The 17,819-nt window shown below is 61.6% G+C and overlaps 1 protein-coding gene across 3 annotated transcripts; it reads right to left on the minus strand.

The window, feature by feature from the left end:
* Nucleotides 1-221: 221 nt before the first annotated feature.
* On the minus strand, nt 222-5,137 carry LBHD2 (LBH domain containing 2). Of its 3 annotated transcripts, none has more exons than XM_070399967.1 (4): nt 5,050-5,137; nt 3,205-3,291; nt 1,638-1,794; nt 222-560 (listed from the first exon to the last, which is right to left on the minus strand). In XM_070399967.1, the coding sequence occupies exons 1-4, from the start codon at nt 5,122-5,124 to the stop codon at nt 406-408; spliced, it is 474 nt and encodes a 157-aa protein (XP_070256068.1). In that variant the 5' UTR covers nt 5,125-5,137; the 3' UTR covers nt 222-405. The 3 variants fall into 3 exon arrangements, with proteins under 3 accessions (XP_070256068.1, XP_070256236.1, XP_070256153.1); XM_070400135.1 differs by lacking the exon at nt 5,050-5,137 and adding an exon at nt 4,897-4,970; XM_070400052.1 differs by lacking the exon at nt 5,050-5,137 and adding an exon at nt 3,660-4,263.
* Between the last annotated feature and the right edge of the window lie 12,682 nt (nt 5,138-17,819).

A 17,819-nucleotide genomic window follows, 5' to 3' on the forward strand; every position in this document is an offset into this window, starting at 1 on the left:
GACAGCCCTGGACAGGGGCCCGAGGAGCCCGAGGAGCCCACAGCACAACCCCTGGGGAGCCCCACCCCCCGTCCTGGCCTTCACCCCACACAGACACCCACGTGGTCTCTCCCAGCACCCGGCCTGGCCAGCCAGGGCTCAGAGCCGAAATCCTGGCCCAGGAGGCCAGCAGCAGGACCCAGATTGTCCTTGGCCCCTCGAGTCCCCACCGAGGTTACTACTCCCAGGAAATGCCTTTATTTCTGCTTCAAACCACAGAACAGGGAGAGGGTGATCCCGCCCTTGATCCTGGGCGGGAGAGGGTGGGGCGCCTGGCCAGAGGAGGTGAGTGGAGGCTCGGCCCAGCTTTATTCCCGGGGGCTGGGGCCCTCCCAGCGGTCAGGGGCAGTGGGGCCCTCCCAGCAGTCAGGGAGCAGTGGCAGCGTTGGCAGGGACTGCAGAATCTGGCCCTGGTCTTGTCCTATCCCTGGGCCGCGGGACCTGGGCCTCGGAGCTGGCACACTCGCTGCCGGGGTGGCCTGGTACGTCCCTGGGTGCTCCTGGCAGGCTGGGCGCGTGGGCTGTGAGACAAGAAGGCCCCTGTTGGTGGGGCTGCTCTCCTGGCAAGTTTGCAAAGAAATGTGGGGGGGGGCTGCACCTGGGGGGGCTGGCCGCAAGTTCCCCCCGCGGGAAGGAGGGGTGCCGATGCGCACCCCTGGGCAGGGAGGAAGGACAAGGTCAAGCTCTGGGAGCAGGAGCACCCCCTGCCCTGATCCCCCCAGAATAAGGGGTGACAGATGAGTCCAGGACAGACCTGGGGACTCCCCAGCACCCAAGTCCCACCCACAGGAGGGGGTGTCCTGGTGCTCTTCTGAGTGGGACCTGACAGAGGGTGGGACGGTGTTGGGGGGACGGGTGGGTTATGGCGTGGACAGGCCCAAGCTTCAGGAGGCTGCTGTGTGGGTGTGGGGGGAGGGTGACACGCGAGGAAGGGGAGAGGGCAGGCAGGGTGCTAAGCAACCCCAGCTGAGGCCAAGTTCATCTCCAAACCAGGCAACAGACCCCCACCCCACCAGGGCATGCCCTCCACAGAGGCCCCACCACCCAGCTCCTCCCCCGCCCCCCACCCATCCCCCCGGCTCTCCTGAGCCTCAGCTGGCTCCTGGGTGACCCTGCTCCCCTCACTGCTCCCCAGCCTTGGCCCCGCAGCCTTTAACCAGGCACCTGTGGGCAGGACAGGGCCTGCCATGGGCTGGCCCATCGCCCCAAGTGGTGGGCACCTGGGCTGGGCCTGCTCGGCACCCCTACCCTCACCCCTTCCAAGCCCTAGTGGACAGCGCAAGAGGGAGGAAGGGGAGGGAGGAGGTGGGCCTGGATGCTGAGGGTGGAGACCCCGCAATCATTCATTCAACAAGTGCTCCCTGCTCACCACCCTGTGCCGGACTGGGCCCCCACAGTGGATGCAGGGACTCTGTGCGCAGGTGACAGCGGGGGTGGTGGGAGGAGCCTGCAAGGCCAGGCAGTGCCTAGGCACCAGGCAGAGGCTTACAGGGGGGCTGCTGGGCGGGCGAGCAGGTGGAGGGGGGGCCTGCCTGCGGGGCGGGTGGGGAGGACACCTGCTCTGACTCCCTTTGGGGGCACAGGCAGCCCTCACTCACCGGCAGCAGCCTGGCTCTGCGGGGAAGCCCTCTGCACGCCCTCCGGGGGCCACCGCAGCTCCCCACTCTCCACAGCACCCGCCTCAGTGGGCTCCACCACGATGGAGGGCAGCCGGGGGCCCAGCCGAGGGCCCTTCTCCCTCGCACCCACCGCAGCCTGCGGGCGGGGGGCAGGGGTCAGCGCAGTGCGGGCCCTGGGCTCCCCACTCCTGTGCTGGACCCTCGCACACACATCTTTGAGAGGGTCCCAGCCCCTCCTCCACCCACCCTGGGGCTGGGGCACTTGGCACTGTGGGTCACAGCTCTCCCTGGGCCCATTCCACCGGCAGGAGCCGGAGGCTGGCAGGGCCCCATCGCCCCGTGACTGCACTCCCACCCACCACCTACCCTGCACCGCCCCTTCTGGGGTCTTCCCTGCTGGTCCTTGGCCTCCTCCCTGCTCCGAGGAGCTGGGGAGCGGTTGTCATGGCGACTTGAGCAGCTCACTCCAGGCTCATTGTTCAGTGCCCACCAGAGTGTGCAGGGCGCCTCCCACGCCCTCCGTGCCCTGGCATCTCCGCCTCCCATTCAAGGCCTTGGAGGTAGAGGCTCCGGCCACCAGTCCACTGCGCGCCCGCCCCGCCCCGCCCTGCCGGACCCCCCACCCCCCCACCCCCCAAGCCCAGCAGCCCGGCTAGCCTGCGGGGGGCCCCCTCCATGCCCCTGCTCAGGCTGGTCCCTCCTGGAGGCCCCCCCCCAGCAGGGTGGCAGGTGGTGTGCGGTCCACCTTCCCCAACCACATGAGAGCCATGAGGAAGGCGGGCGCACACAGGCAGGGCTTTTCCAAACAGCCTGGCACCCCCTGCCCTGCTCTCAAATGCCCACCCCTGTGCTCCCGCCCAGACTCTCCTGGTTTGCACCAAGTACCAGGGGACCCTGAAGCGTGAGAACAGGTGTCCCTGGGCTGGGCGGTCTGTGGGTCCAATGAGCCTGGAGCAGCAGAGCAGGGATGCAGCCAACCCCAACGCCGGGCTGGGCCACCCTGGGTCTTCCTGTTGGCACTGCAGCTGCAGCCCTGGCTGTAAGGGCCCTCGGGGAGCCCTCCAGCCCGCGTTCCCGCCTGCCTCCTCCGGGAGGAGGAGGGGACAGGGTGTCACTCTGCCCTCGGGTGAGGGAGACCCAGGCAGAGAGCACGGAGCTCCAGGCCTGGGGTCCCCCTCTCTGTCTGCCCTGCCAGGGAGGGAGCTGGGTCTGCAACCCAGGCTGCAGGCTGCCCCCACAGCGCCAGCAAGGGGAGCACAGGGCCCCAACGGTGCTCCTGTGCAGGGAGCAGCCACACCTCCTCCCCAAGCCCAGAGCCGAGAGCAGGGCCCTGGCATGGCCTCGCCTGGCAGAGAGCTGCCCCAACATCAAGCCCTGGGGCCCGAGGGTGTGAACTAAGCCAGGGCAGCTCAGCCTTCCATCGCTTTCTCCATCAGACTCCCCCCCCCCCCACTGCAGGTGGGTAAACTGAGGCAGGCCCCAAGCCACTGGCATCCCTCCTGCCCCTCAAGGCTGAGGACTGGCACCACGGGCCCCAGGTCCATACCTTTCCAGCTCGGCCTCCAGCCCCTTCCGCTGGGCGGGGCTCGGGCACGCTGGGCGGGGGGCCACTCATGCTGCGGCCGCTGTGGGGCTGAGGACAGCGAGCAGACAGACGTGAAGACAGAGGCCTGCTGTGGCCAGAGGCGGGGTCTCCCTCCCTGGGAAGCCTCGCACCCCAGCCAGGCCAGGCAGCTGGACCTCTGTCCCTGCCCAGCCACCAGCGGAGGGCGCTGGGCAGCACCACGAGTGCCCAGGGCTCGGAGGGAGGCAGGAGGGCTGAGGCTGATGCAGCCTTAAGACCGGACAAGGCTTCCTGGAAGAGGGTCAGCTGACCTGAGGCGGGGGCTGGGGAGAGGGAGCCAGGCCAGCGGGGAGGAGAGTTCTGAGTCAGGAAACAGCGGGGAGGGGAGGGGGAAGGAGAGCGGAAGTGGGGAGGGGGGACCCAAACTGGCTTCTGACCTGGAGTCTGGGAGCAGCAGGGCCAGGTTCAAGTCAGCCTCAGACTCTCCCCCTGCACTAAGCCAGAGGGAAAAATGGGGTGGGCCCTGGCCAGCGGCTCAGTGGTTAGCGCACCAGCCCACACACCCAAGCGTCATGGGTTCCATTCCTGGTCAAGGGCACGTATCTGGGTCGGGAGTCTGCAGTCAATGTGTCTCTCTCACATTGAAGTCTCTCTCTCTCTCTCTCTCTCTCTCTCTCTCTCTCTCCTCTCCCCTCCCCCCTTCCACTCTCTAAAAAATCAATGGGGAAAAAAAATATCCTCGGTGAGAATTTAAAAAACAAGGAAAAAAAGAGCTGGGGTGGGTCTGGCAGGCAGAGGGTTCCCTTTGGCACTGCTTGGGAGGCAGCCAGGGACACAGGCAAGGGCAGGATCCGGGGACTGGGCAGAGGGTGAGCGGTGATCAGCAGGGTGCCCTGCCCGGGAGGCCCAGCTGGTTGTGAGGAGGGGTCCTGTGGGCACCCAGCGAAAGAGGGGGGTGGAAAACGAGGTTTCTTTCAGCGAACACCCAGCTCAGGTCCGCTCGCCGGCCCAGTGAGCTGCTGGGAGGCGTCCTCGCTTGGTGGGAGCCAGCCACACCCACCTGCCTCCGCTCACCCCAAAGCAGGTGAGAACCCCACCCCCCAGGTCTGACCTTCCAAGGGAGCCCCGCCCCCAGGGGTCTCATCCCAGGAACCCAGCGCCCGGCTGGGGCCCAGGCCTGGGAGGGACAGACGTGAGAGGCAGGGAAGCGCCCCAGACGAGCAGAGATGGGCCCGCGGGGAAAGAGACCCAGAAAGGCATCCCGGTGGAGAGAGGATGGAGACCCGGGTGAGAGCTGTCACCGTGGGCCAAGCCCGGGGCGGGCAGCGGAGGGCCAGTGCCCAAGGGCTCCCCCCTCACTCCCCCCCAGCCAGGGTCCAGTGCCGGCGGGCACGGAACATGGAAGGCTCCCAGCACCCCCACTTCTGCAGGCTGCCAGGTGTGTCAGGCCAGTTACGGGGTGCGGGGTGCACAGCCCCCGGGGCACTGCTCTCGCCCGAAGCCTGGCGTCTTGCAGCCATGAGCTCACGGCGGTCCCCGCGCCCTCCTCTCTCCCGGGATCTCCGACTCAAACCCCGTCCACCCGCTTCCCCTTCTCCCACTCGCGCCGCCAGGGCGCACCGGGGCACGGGCCGGGCACGGGCCGGGAGGGCGCCCTGCTCCGCGCACACTCACCGCGCGCTGATGCGGGCGCCTGGGTCGCCGCGCTCTGCTTGGCGGTCTGCTTGGCGCTGCCTGCCCGGCGCGGTTCGCCCTCCCCCACCCCCCTCCCTCCACGTGCTCCCCGCCCACGCGCTCGCTGGCCCGGCGCCTCATTCATGCTCACGCCCCTGTTTCGGTCCTTGGGCTCCGCTCCCAGGTAGGACCGCGTCTGCCGTTATCCTCCCTTTGACAAGACCGCATCCCCCAGGACCTGATCCCCCCGTCGCTTGAGATCGAAAGCGTCCAGCCTGAGGACCAGGAATTCAGGCACAGACTTGGGTGGCGCCAGATGCGCAAGGCGTGGAGAGGACGAGGGGGAGTGGACGCGGAAGTGGAGGGCCGAGGTGTGTGTGTGAGTGTGTGTGTGTGTGTGTGTGTGTGTATGTGGGTGTGTGTGTGTGCGTGCGTGCGTGCGTGTGCAGGCTTAGCCACACGCCCCTCTTGTCTTCATCTCCACCCCATTCCCAAAAAGCAGCAAACAGCCCTGGGACTCGGGTCCCACTCAGCTGGATGTACAGCCCTGACACCTGAGGCCACGGCGCACCACCTCCATCTGCCCAGTTCCCCACCCTCCCACCTCCCAGCAACCATCCAACTTCCATTCAGCACCCACAACCCTCTTTCAGCATCCACTCATCCAACCACTGTCATCTACCAGCCAACATTCACCCACTACCCACCAGGCACCAGCCATCATCCACCATCCACCATCCATTAACCACCCAATCCAGTCACCATCCACTCTCCAACCACCAGCCACCCATCATGCACCCATCCATTACCACCCACCACTTACCAAGCATTTGTACACTATGAAAATACCCATCATCCAGCATTCATTCACTCACCATCCATCCATCCATCCATCCATCCACCACCTATCCACCCATCATTCACTATATAACAACTTTCCATCAGTATTTAACACCTACCTACCCACCTACCATTCATTTATACATCCACCACATATCTGGCTGCCAACGTTAATCTACCATCTCTCAGCTGCTCATTTATCTGGATTTACCCACCACCCATCCACGCGCCTCCATCCATTCAATCAGCCACAATTCATCCATCTTCATTCACTCACTACCAGTCATTCGTAATCCCTCATCCATTCATATTTTTATGAACTACAATCCACCACCTACCTCCCTACCAACCACCTACCACCCAACCATCTCTTATTCCTATCTATCCATTCATCGTCCAAGATATTGCCATGTATCATCCATTAATCACCTAATGATCATCTATTCATCCAGAATCCATTATCTATTCACTGTTCACCTTCCATCTCCACTTCCACAGTACACATTCCATTACCCATCCACCTAGGAACCATCCATTTATTTGCCATCTATTCCTCCATTCATGCACTATCCAGCCACCAGATACTGGTCCACCATTCATTATCCACCCATCAATTGTGTATACATTCACATTTATCTCTCATCTATTTTTTTAAATATATTTCTTTATTGATTTCAGAGAGGAAGGGAGGAGAGAGAGATAGAAACATCAGTGATGAGAGAGAATCATTGATTGGCTGCCTCCTGCACACCCCCTACTGGGGAATGAGTCCGAAACCCAGGCATGTGCCCTCGGCCGGAATAGAACCTGGGACCCTTCAGTCCGTAGGCTGACGCTCTATCCACTGAGCCAAGCCGGCTAGGGCTATCTCTCATCTAATTATCCATTCTATATGGAGAGATCCATCACCATCATCCACCGCCTATTTATCCACCATCCATCTATACTTCTATGGTTCAGCCACCAGCCACCACCTGTTACCTGCAATTAATCCACTATAGGTTCTTTCAGTATCCATCAAGTCATCAATTCTGTGTCCATATCCCCCTACCCTCCATCCAATTTACAATCTTAGCCAACTACCATTACATGGCTGCCCACCACCCACCAACTTCCATTCACCCACAATCTAGCACCTCCATCTATTATGCTCCCAGTACCTATACAACCATTATCTATACATCTATTCACCCCCACATTCTACCATTGCATCATTCATCCATTTATTCACTTCCCCTTCCAGCCCTTCATCCCCACCAACCATCCACCTACCTAGTAGTCACCTGTCCATCAACCTGACATGCATTCTTCTATTATCCTTGTATTTTGTTCTTGTGGTATCCATACAAATACACATCAGTGAACCATTCTCACTTCCATCTCTCCACCACCCATCTTCATCATTCACTCATCCATCCATCCATCCATCTTCTTACCATTCTTTTGCCCATTCATTCATAAACTAAACCTGTACTTATTGATAAATATAATATTAAACATTTTTTACTAGTTCTAGTGCTGGGTTCTGGGATCATCAAGAGGAAGAAGATCCCATCCATATTCATGGTCTGATGAATTCAGGGTGTAATGGTCCACAGAGGGAACAGATGGGATAGAGACACATCCGTGTAAACATGTACATATATTGTGTCAAAGTCCGGGTGCCTCCATCTTCTGGCCATGGGATGGCTGGAGTTCTTTGCACCAGTTTATCACGAGGAGCCTGGAGTGGGGGCGTCACAGCAGAATCAGGCGAGGCCTGATCTGGGCACAGTGTCTGTGGCGTGGGAGACCTGATGATGTGGGTGTAAAGAGAGGTGAGACCATGCCAGGCCGGAGTGGCTCGGGGTTGGGCATCCACCTATGTATCAGGAGGTCACAGTTCTATTCCTGGTCAGGCCACATGCTCAGGTTGCAGGCTTGATCCCCAGTATGGGGCGAGCAGGAGGCAGCTGATCAATGATTCTCTCATCATTGATGTTTCTCTCTCTTCCTCTCTGAAATCAATAAAAAAAATTTTTTTTAAAAGAGAGAGGTGAGACTGGAAAAACAGGCTGGCAGAGATCATGCATGGCTAGGACTACCTGACTGAGGAGGGTCCCTGAGGGTGGGGGCCTGAGGACACAGGGAGCGCAGGGAGGTTTTAGGCAGGCAAGTCCCCAGGCAGCTAACTTCTCAGGACACCCCCGCTCATATACATACACTTGTCCACTCGGAAGCCCCTGAACCAGAAAGCCCCTGAACCTTGTGGTCACAAAGCTGCAGTGGCCACTGTGGCTCTCAACACCCAGACACACAGGTGACCAGAAAGTGTGTGCTGCACGCTCCCCTTTCCACCCCTCCCCCCACAGGGCCACCCCCCTCCTTTCCACGTGGGCAGAATTGCTCTCCCTACTTGTTAATGAGGGTGCTAGCTGTCACCTAAGGTGTTGGATGTCATCCAAGGTGTTAGCTGATGGTTGTCACAGCTCCTGGGGTTGCTCCTAATAGGGCTCAAGGCCCTGGTGGAGTGAAGCTCTGACCAGGAGCAGAAAACTGGGGACAGGAAGTCTCTTTACAGCTGGGCCTGGAGGCCCATATCTGAGCCTGCAGAGACAGCCTTGAGTCCCATCTTTGCCTCCAGCCTTCCATTCTGTTTCTCCTCCCCCCTCCCTCTCCCTCCCCTCAGCCCCACCAGGGACCTTTCCACAGGAAACGGGCAGATCTGGAGGCAAGAGCTCGTCCTGGCCACGCCCAGCCTTTGCTTTGAGTCCTTAGGAGCCCGCCCCTCTCTGAGCCTCCTCGTCCCTGCCAATCCAGTAGAAGGACGGACTGGACTAACTGAAGACTGAAGAGCAACCATCTCTGAGATGGGAATTGTCCCCTGCCCAGCCCCCTCACCCACACATTCACCCTCCAAAGCGGGAATGGAGGTGGGGGCAGCGTCAGGGTCTGGGTGTCCCTGGGGTGGTGGCGTTAAGGTCACAGTGCAGGGCCAGGAAGGCTCGCTCTCGGAGCCCTCTTGTGGCCATTCTTGGGTAAAACACCCCAGACTCCGCGAAGGTCACAGCAGCGCAAAGCAACAAAACAGCACTTGGATTCCAGCGGTTCTCAACCTGTGGGTCGCGACCCCTTTGGCGGTCGAACGACCCTTTCACAGGGGCCGCCTAAGACCATTCTGCATATCAGATATTTACATGACGATTCATAATAGTAGCAACATTACAGTTATGAAGTAGCAACGAAAATAATTTTATGGTTGGGTCACAACATGAAGAACTGTATTTAAAGGGCCAGAAGGTTGAGAACCACTGGATCTGACACATTGAATATTTGGAAGTGTGGCATGAACACGGTCGTCCTATACTTGTCCTTACTTGCTGACCCCCTGCGAGAGGCAGGCCCAGGGCTGAGCCCCTCGGCCTTTGGTGGGCTGGTGGGCAGAAGGTCCCAAGTAAATGACCCCAGGGGAGGAGTGGACGGTCCCAAGGGGGTGAATAGGTCGCGGGAAGAGGAGGGCCTGGCTGGAGAACATGTCCCCCACTCCTACCTACTGCCTCACTAGAAGGAAAGTCGGGGATCTCAAGGGTCTTGCCCCAACACTAACCGCCCCCCCACCCCGCCCCTAAGTATTGGCAGACTGCGCAAAGTTTCTGGACATTTCTTCCTAATATAAACAACCAGATTTCATAGTTTAAAAAATGCCATCATAAGAGCAGCCCCCTGGGAGCAGGGCGTCCTTCCCAGGGTCGTGGTAACCCAGGAGCCATGGGCATTGCCACCGCTACACCACAGCATTCCTGGAGGCCTGCGCTGTGCCCGCCGACGCCCAGCTGCAGGAGTGGGGGCCAGATCATGGGGTGGGGTCTCTGTCCTCCCAGCGAGGCTGGAGTGGGGAGAAGAGGAGGACCCAGGCCTGTCCCCCAGACCTGACCTGCCCACAGGCCTGGGCATAAGTAGGGGGCCGGGTCGATTGGAGCCTGAGGCTGGGCGCCAGCCAGGTTGGCAGACCGGCGGCCGCCCCGAGGCTCCTGGGGACCCGCTCCGGTTCACGGCTTCGCGCGAGCGCCCCCTCCCGGCTGCCCTGAGACTTCAGCGGCCGCGCAGCAGAGACGCGCGCCCACCGGGGCCGAGAGCCGGGGCGCCCCCTCCGCCGCGCCTCGAACCGAAAGGCAGAAGCCGGCTGCGGGCCTGGGGGCCTGGCCCCACTCCGACGGTGGGGGATGGGGTGGAGGAAGCCCGAGCACTGCCGCGCCCGCGCCCCGCCCCGCTTTCCCCGTGGACTTGGTGGCTCCGAGCCTGTCTCTCCGACTGTTTCTGCGAGTGGCTGCGCCCCCTTTCTCCCCACGGGACGGGCGGGGCGAGGGTTCCGGGTGCAGGAGCCAGAGGAGGCCCTGGTGACCCTCCCCCTCGTGGCGCCGCCGCCACCTGCAGCTTCCGCTCCGGCGCAGCCGGAGAAACTGAGGCTCAGAGAGAGTGGGGGGTCCGAGAATCGGAGGCGAAGCCGGAGGATCCAGGGCCCGGGCCCCGCGCGGCGCTGACACCCGCTCCCTGGAGAGGAGGCGCCTGCTCCCCATTTCCCAGGCCGCCCGCGGGTACTCGCTCGCCCCTGCGCCAGGAGCATGGGGGTGCGGGACTGGGGAGGATGGGGTCGGGGGGATTGGGGAAGACGGGGGTCACGGGATTGGGGAGGATGGCAGTGGGGGACTGGGGAGGATGGGGGTCACGGGATTGGGGAGCATGGGGGTGCGGGACTGGGGAGGATGGGGTCGGGGGACTGGGGAGGATGGGGTCGGGGGATTGGGGAGGGTGGGGGTCTGGGGACTGGGGAGCATGGGGGTCGCGGGATCGGGAAGGATGGGGGTCGGCTCGGGCAGGCTGGGTCAGGGGCTGGGCCGGCCCCTCAGAGAATCGTAGCCGGGTAATAGCGGGGGGTGGGAGGGGGGGGGATGCTTGGTTTCCGGCTTGAAGGACAGGTGACCGGACAGGTGGCCTGGGGCAGGTGGGCATGGAAGGAGGGGCAGCCCAGGGTGGGGCCTGGCGTGGGGCGTGAGCTGGGCCGAGGCTGGGACCCGAGGCCGGTCCCCCAGGCGTTGGCCACGGCAGCCGGGGAGGGGAGCTGCGACGCCCGCGAGGTCGCCCAGGACGGCGGCCACCCACCCGCACCGGGCGCCGAGAGCTCTGCCCAGCCACCCGGGGCCCGCGCTGTCCCCTGCCCTCCGCGGCGTGGGGGGTGGGAGCCGCCACCCCGGTCCCCGCCCAGGCTCCGCCCTGTCCAGCGGCCGGGTCCCTGCGGGCAGCCCGACCGGTGTCAGGCCCGCGGGTGACGCAGAAACCGCCCACCGGGGGAGCCTCGGGTTCAACAGGTTCTCTGGGCTGGACACCCCCCTACGCGTGAACGCCCCGCACGCCTGGGGGAGGGGCCTGAGCAAAATTGGGGGCCCGGGGGAGGGGCCGGGGAGGTGGGGAGCACAGGGGTTTCGGCTCCAGCCCCGCCTGCACCTGGGGCGGAGCGCGGTTTGAGGCCGGAGCTGAGAGGTGGGGCCGGCCGCCCCCTCCCCGCCTCCCCGCCCCCCCCAGCCCCCCCTCGCCTCCCGCTCCCCCCCGCCTCCCCGCCCCCTCGCCCCCCCTGCCCCACGCATCCCCGCCCCCGCCTCCCGCCTCCCCCAGGTCCCGCAGCTCCAGCCGCGCGGGCCACCACGGCCTCCTGTGTCCGGTCACCAAACCCGCAGGACCCCGCACCGGGCGCGCCTGGCGAGTCGGGGCGAGGCCCCCAAGCCCTGCACTCCAGGGGGTGTGCTCGGGGCTCGGGTTGCGGGGAGACGGGGAGCGGCGGGGGGACGGGTGGGACGGGCGGCCTCCCCGCTCCCGGCCCCGTCAGTGAGGCTCCTGCGCTCGGGGTCCGAGAGGCCGCAGAGCTCCGCGAGGGGTGAACTGTGTGGTGTCCGCACCCTCACGCCTCTGAGCCCACCTGGGCGTCACCCCCTCCTTCCTCAGCCTGCGGTTGGGGGCGGGCAGGGGGCGAGGCGGGGGCGGGCCCCGCAGCCACTTGGCGACGGGAGGGGGCGGGGTGAGCCGGGACCCTTCCCCGGCTGTCCGGTGAGGCCCCGCACTGCGCCCCGCCCCCCGCCGCAGCTCCGCCCTGAAGGTCCCCGCACCCTGGCTCCCCCCGCTTGTCGCCCAGCCCTGGGGACGGGGCCCGAGGCCGAAGGGCGTGTGCTGAGCACAGCAGTCCGGGGCGCCTGGTTCTGACGGTGGAGGGGGGGGTCTGGGGCGCGTGTCTAACCAGCCCCAGGGCCGGCGCTGCTGGGTGGGTCGGGCGCCCACACGTGGGAGAGGCGGCCAGAGGGACAGGGGTGGCCTGGTCTGCCCCTCAGGCCTCCTCTGTCCACCCGCAGCCTGACCGCCCGGGACAGCTCTGTGCGCGGGGTGCCCAGGCCTCGCTGGCCACTCCAGGGGAGACAAGTTCGCTCCTTTACTGACCGCCCCCCAGGAGGTCCCTGGCCCACCGTGAGCCTCAGTGCGGGGGGCGGGGGGGGGGGGGGCAGGCTGTGTGGACAGTGCTGGCAGAGGTCCCGGGCTCAGTGCCCCTCACAGGGCTGCTCTTGGGAAGAGGGCACCCGCTGCTCTGAGGAAGGCAGCCGGCGGGGTGCCAAGGCCGGAGGGGTGCTGGGCCTGGGTTTCGGGGCTCAGATGCCGCCCTGCCATGACCAGCAGTTATTCCTCTGCCCGAGCCTCTGGCTGCTCTTCCGAAAAAGGGGGAGAGTCCTGTCCCCACTTACAGGGCTGGGCCCAGGCACTGTGAGTGTTTGCACACTCAGTGGGCGTCCTCCTCAGAGGCCCCTCCACTCTGGGTGCCTCCTCCCTGGCTTCCTGGTCCAGCCTCCACCCCCGCCCTCCCCGTCCAGGCAGCACCTGGTTCTCTCCAGCAGCGCCATGGGCGCTGGAAGGCGAAGAATCCTGTGTCAGAGGTTCAGAAGGACCATTTGTCGCTGGGGGGCGGGGGTTGGAGGGGGGGGGCTATGGAAGGCTTTGGAGCTGGAGCTGTGCTCAGATGGCCACCCTGTCCCTCCCTCCATCACCACTGCCCTGTTGCTCTCCATGAGTACGACTGTGTGACTGCTGACAGGTGCGGTACCTGTGTGACTGCCGGCTGCGCCTCACAGACTCTGCGGGGGGGGGGGGGGGGGGGGCGGGGCGGGGGTCTCCATCTCCCTTTCGGACAGGAGCCGGGTCCCAGCTAGGCCAGTCCTCGAGCCCAGCCCACAGGGCGTCCTCGTGGCAGCTGCTGGGCACGGCGGGGTTGTGTTTGGGGATGTGGGGCACACGGCTGTGGCAGTGGAGCGGTCCCTTCAAGGACACGCGTGGGGATGGAGGGCAGGGCTACCCCAGGTGGCAGGGAGGAGAGGCAGGACCCGGAGAGAGGCCTGTCTGACCCGCCTCCCTGGCCCCCTGGCCCTCCTTCCTCCTCGCACACACCGAGTGGGCATGTCTGTGTCCCATCCTGCAGGGCACTGCTGCGCTGCCCACCTTCGGTCCTCCCGTGGTCTGCCTGGAGCGCGAGGAGGAAGAGAAACACCCTCAGGAAGAGCTGTGGCCCCAAGAGTCAGGCGGCAGGAAACCTCCGGAGCCACTGCCAGCGTCACCGCAGCCGCAGCCGCAGGACAGGACCTGGCAGGCCAGCGCAGCCTCTGCAGTGACTCCTGCAGCCAAGGCCCGCTCCTCTCCGCTCGCCTCCGCCCTGGCCGCCTGTCCCTATCGGTGCCTGCGGGTTTCCTACCTGGAGAGCAGCTGCCTGGCCTCCTCTTGCCAGCTTCTCAGCTACAGCCCACGCTGTGGAGGCCCCGCGTCCCCACCTACAGGCAGGCACCCGCCCTCGCCATCACATGGCGGCCACTTTCCTCACAGCCCTCGGGCTCTGGAATTCTCTCTGCTCACTCCTGTGCACGGCCCTGCAGTCTGTCCCCGCCTGGAGTGGACGCTCGGGTGTCTGTCTTGGCCTCTGCCTGGGGGCTGACGAGTAGCCTCGCCCCCGCTTCGGGCTGGTGGAATGACTGCACCTCCATCACTTCTTCGAGGCTACACGAAATCCCATGTCATGGATGTGCAGTTACCTGTGTCTACCGATGGATGTTTACATTTCCATTATTTTATTTTTAAATACGTTTTTATTGATTTCAGAGAGGAAGGGAGAGGGAGAAAGAGCAAGACACATCGATGAGAGGAAATCATTGATTGGCTGCCTTCTGCATGCCTCCAACCCGGGCATGTGCCCTGACCAGGAATCGAACCCGTGACCTCCTGGTTCATAGTCAACACTCAACCACTGAGCCATGCCGGCCGGGTGGTTTTCATTATTTTAATTGCAAACAACCCAGTAATGATTATTATTGTACATATGACAATTCGAGTCCCAGCAGGGGCACACGGGGACAGGGCAATTGAGAGCATGAAAAGTGGCCTGTTTACCGAGGTGTGGGCAGGGGCTGGGCAGGGAAGGGATGGGGAGCTCCCAAGGCTGGCAGGAGGGCCAGCGAGCTACGGCCACCTCTGGGTGCTCTGGGGGCAGCGGGAGGGTGGGGTGGCCAGAACCTGGGGACAGCTGCTTCTAGACGAGGGCCCCAGGCAGCTGTGACTGAGTGATGGGGCAAGTAGATAGCGGCTCCCTCTCCCCAGCCCCTCTTCCCATGGGGGACAGCCCATTTGGGGCACAAAGGGGTGGAGCAGGGTGGGGAGTGGACCTGCAGGGGGAAAGGCACATTCTCCACCTGCCGGGGTCCAGCCCCAGCAGTCCGGGGGTTCCCAAAGGTGTGGGCAGCATCGGCGAAGAATGAAGGACACAGAGACAGCGTTCAGACAATCAGCACAGTTGGGTTCTCCTTTATTGTCCTGTTACTGCTGTATTTATACTCCTCGATTCTATAAGCATGCCTCTACAGTTACATCATGGTATGTTTGGGGTCCTCCCTTGACCTTCTACAGTTCCTTGTTTTATGTTTATAGTTTCTTCTCTGACCTTTGCTAAAAGTCTTATCTCTATCTAGCTCTGTTGATTTTAATCCTATCCATTCTGTTCCAAAGGTTAGGGCTAGTTTGTTATCTCCATTCCAAGGTCACTACTCTCTGCTCTACTGTTAAGCTACAAGGAAGTAACTGAAGGAGATTATCCTATTCTATGGCCCAAGTACAGGTTATGTCCTTTTAGCCTTGCTGGTGGTCTTCCTTGGGACTGCCCGGCATCAGCGGGTTTTCAGGGGCATAGGCTTTGGTACTTTCTCTGGTGGGTAGGCCCCTGGGGATGTGGGCCTAGCAAGTCCCAAATTTATTGCCAACAGTCTTAGTCTAAGTTCTTCATAAGTAGTACACGGTATTTCTGTAACACTAGGAGGTTTTACTGATTTATTCCCTTCCTTAGTCCCGTTAATCCCTAACTCCAGGGAAACATCCCCACCTGGGGAAACAACCTTTCTCGGGGAGGTGGCCCTGGTTAGAACACATAGCGCTAAGAAGGGGAACAAACATATTAAGAACAGTATGCCATATACGCCAGGTCCCTTGGAACATATGCTGTGCAGATGTTTCTTCCCTGCAGCGACTGTGTCAAGCAGCAAGGATGGACCAGCTTCTGGCATCCACCCTCGTGCCTTCTGCATCCCCTTCGTCCTGTAGGGGAATGTGTCGACGCCAGGGCATGCGATGTCCCATCACTGGCCTCTGATGGTCGTGGGGATGGCTCCCAAGAGTGTGCCCACCTGGAGCCTGAGACCTTGGGCAGCAGAAGTGCCCTTCATGCAGGGTGGGTGGAGGCAGGCAGGAAGAAAAGTCCGGCCCTGGCCAGTTTGGCTCAGTGGATAGAGCGTCGGCTTGCGGACTGAAAGGTCCCAGGTTCGATTCCAGTGAAGGGCACTTGCCTGGGTTGTGGGCTCGATCCTCAGTAGGGGGTGTGCAAGAGGCATCCAATCAATGATTCTCTTTCATCATTGATGTTTCTATCTCTCTTTCCCTCTCTGAAATCAATAATAATGCATTTAAAAAATAAAATAAATAAATTTCAAAAACATATTAAAAAAAAGAAATAAAAAGGAAAGCCCACGAGGAACACTGACAGCGCCCACTCCCCGCATGTCTTCAACCCCGTCCTTCCTCCTCCACCGGCTCCTCAGCAGCTTCCTTTTCAGCCCTGGGGGTGGGGGTGACCCAAACTTCTGTTCCTTCAGGACAGGGGTCCTTTATGGGCCTGTGGCTAATGAGCTCCTTCCCTTTTCCCAAGAGGAAGAGCCATGAGGCACCACAGGGAACCCCCGGGGCTCCTCACACAGTGCCTGCCCCCATGGAGAACTATTTCACTTCCCTCTGAGGCCTGGGGTCACAGGGACCCTTCTCTGCTGGCTGGTCAGGGGCCAGAGGAACCAGAACCAGCCGGGGGGCGGGGCCCCTCCGCGTTACTGCCTCAGAAGCAGGACTATTTCCTGGTGGAGACTCCTGTCGTGGACATGAGCCCTTTGCAGGAAGTTTACCTGCCTCTGGTCTGAAGGAAAAGACAAGCATCCTCTCTCCTAGTTTTCGTATAAAACACCCTGAAGAAGTCGTCTGATGGGTCTGGCTCAAATCACAGTGACCCCTGATCAGGGGGATGGAGAGCTGACCAGCTGGGTCTGGGGGACATGCCCACTCCCCATGGCAGCCCCTCTAGGACCCCACGAGCAGACTGGAGACTCACAGGGCGTGGGGGGAGTGGGTAGGGGGTACCAGGCGGACAAACACAAGGGCTGCCTAGCAAAGGGACAATGACTTGTGTCCTGTGTACATGCTGTGAAACGTATCAGAACACTAAATGGAAATTTCAGGAGACAACAGATGTGGATTCTCAAGCCAGGTGTCAGGTCACCATATGTAGACCGTCAAGGGCAGTCATTGGAAACCGGTCCCAGACCTGGATTCAGAGGCGAGGAAGAGAGGGGGTCTGGGAACTTGGTCCTGCAGGGGCACAGAGCATGGGGTGTGCCACCCTTCGCCTGAAGCCTAGTGAGGGTGGCTTTCAAGTGATTCCTCAGAGCTTAACACTGGCCCTTATCTGGAGGTGCAGTGGACTGTGACGGACCCCAGCCAGGAAAAACAGGCAGGTGCTGAGCAAAGTGAGGGCGGCTGGAGAGGAGCGTCCAAGGCGGAGGGCTTGGCAAGTGCAAAGGCCCTGGGGCAGGAACAGTTGAGGAACAGCCAGGAGGCCTGTGAAACTGGAGTCTGAGATTGAAGAGGGTTGGGGTAGAGGGCTAAGCAGGGACAGGCTGAGCCAGCTGGGTCTGGAGATGAAAGGATATACTGCCCAAATGGGGACATTGTGGGGACGAAGGACATTGTTATACTTACACTGGGACAAAGACACAAAATAGGGACTGTCCCAGACAAATTCAGATGTCTGATCACCCAATTCTTTAAAAGTCAAGGTAAAGAATTCGGTCTTTATCTTAATACCAGTGGGAAAGCTTTGGTGTTGAACCAGGTTGGCACGACCCTTTTTCTTCTTCCTTTTTGAGGTATTATACACACACGGTAAAGTGCACAAATATTTAATTAAAATTTTTAAATAAATGTTTTTATTGATTTCAGAGAGGAAGGAAGAGGGAGAGAAACATCAATGATGCGAGGGAACCAGGCTGCCTCCTGCACGCCCCCTACCGGGGACTGCAACCCGGGCACAGCCCCAGCGGGAACTGAACCTCAACCTCACGGTTCACAGGTGGAAGCTCAACCACTGGGCACACTGGTCGGCCAGTGCACGCAGATCTAGAAAACGGTTGAAGCTTTATGTATGCAATGGCCCACGCAATGAGCTGGGTTTGCCTAATCAAGACACAGACTGTTCCTGCCGCCCCAGAAGCCTCCCTCGCACCCCTTCCAGCTCATCATGCCCCCACGAAACCACTCCTCTGGCCTCCAGCACCAATGACTAGCTCTTTAAAAATGAAGGTGTAATTACAGCAAGTGGTTTGCACGGCCCTGAAGGGCACAGTGTGAAGACTGCTGCCCACGGGCACCCCTGCGAACCACCGCCCCGAGTCTCCCTCTTGCCCTTTCCCCAGTCGAGACGCCGACAGGGGCAGCCG

This window comes from Myotis yumanensis, unplaced genomic scaffold, assembly GCF_028538775.1.
Source record: "Myotis yumanensis isolate MYYU_CA2020_CCGP unplaced genomic scaffold, mMyoYum1.0.hap1 SCAF_1, whole genome shotgun sequence".
Taxonomy (NCBI): Eukaryota; Metazoa; Chordata; class Mammalia; order Chiroptera; family Vespertilionidae; genus Myotis; species Myotis yumanensis.

Bases quoted from the DNA above. Each gene is read 5' to 3' on its own strand.
- LBHD2 (XM_070399967.1), bottom strand. From the start codon at position 5,124: ATGCGGTCTTGTCAAAGGGAGGATAACGGCAGACGCGGTCCTACCTGG. The intron at 3,292-5,049 runs GCGTGAGCATGA...CGCTGTCCTCAG, and splicing joins GCCCAAGGACCGAAACAGGG to CCCCACAGCGGCCGCAGCAT. The intron at 561-1,637 runs GTGAGTGAGGGC...CTTGTCTCACAG, and splicing joins GCAGAGCCAGGCTGCTGCCG to CCCACGCGCCCAGCCTGCCA.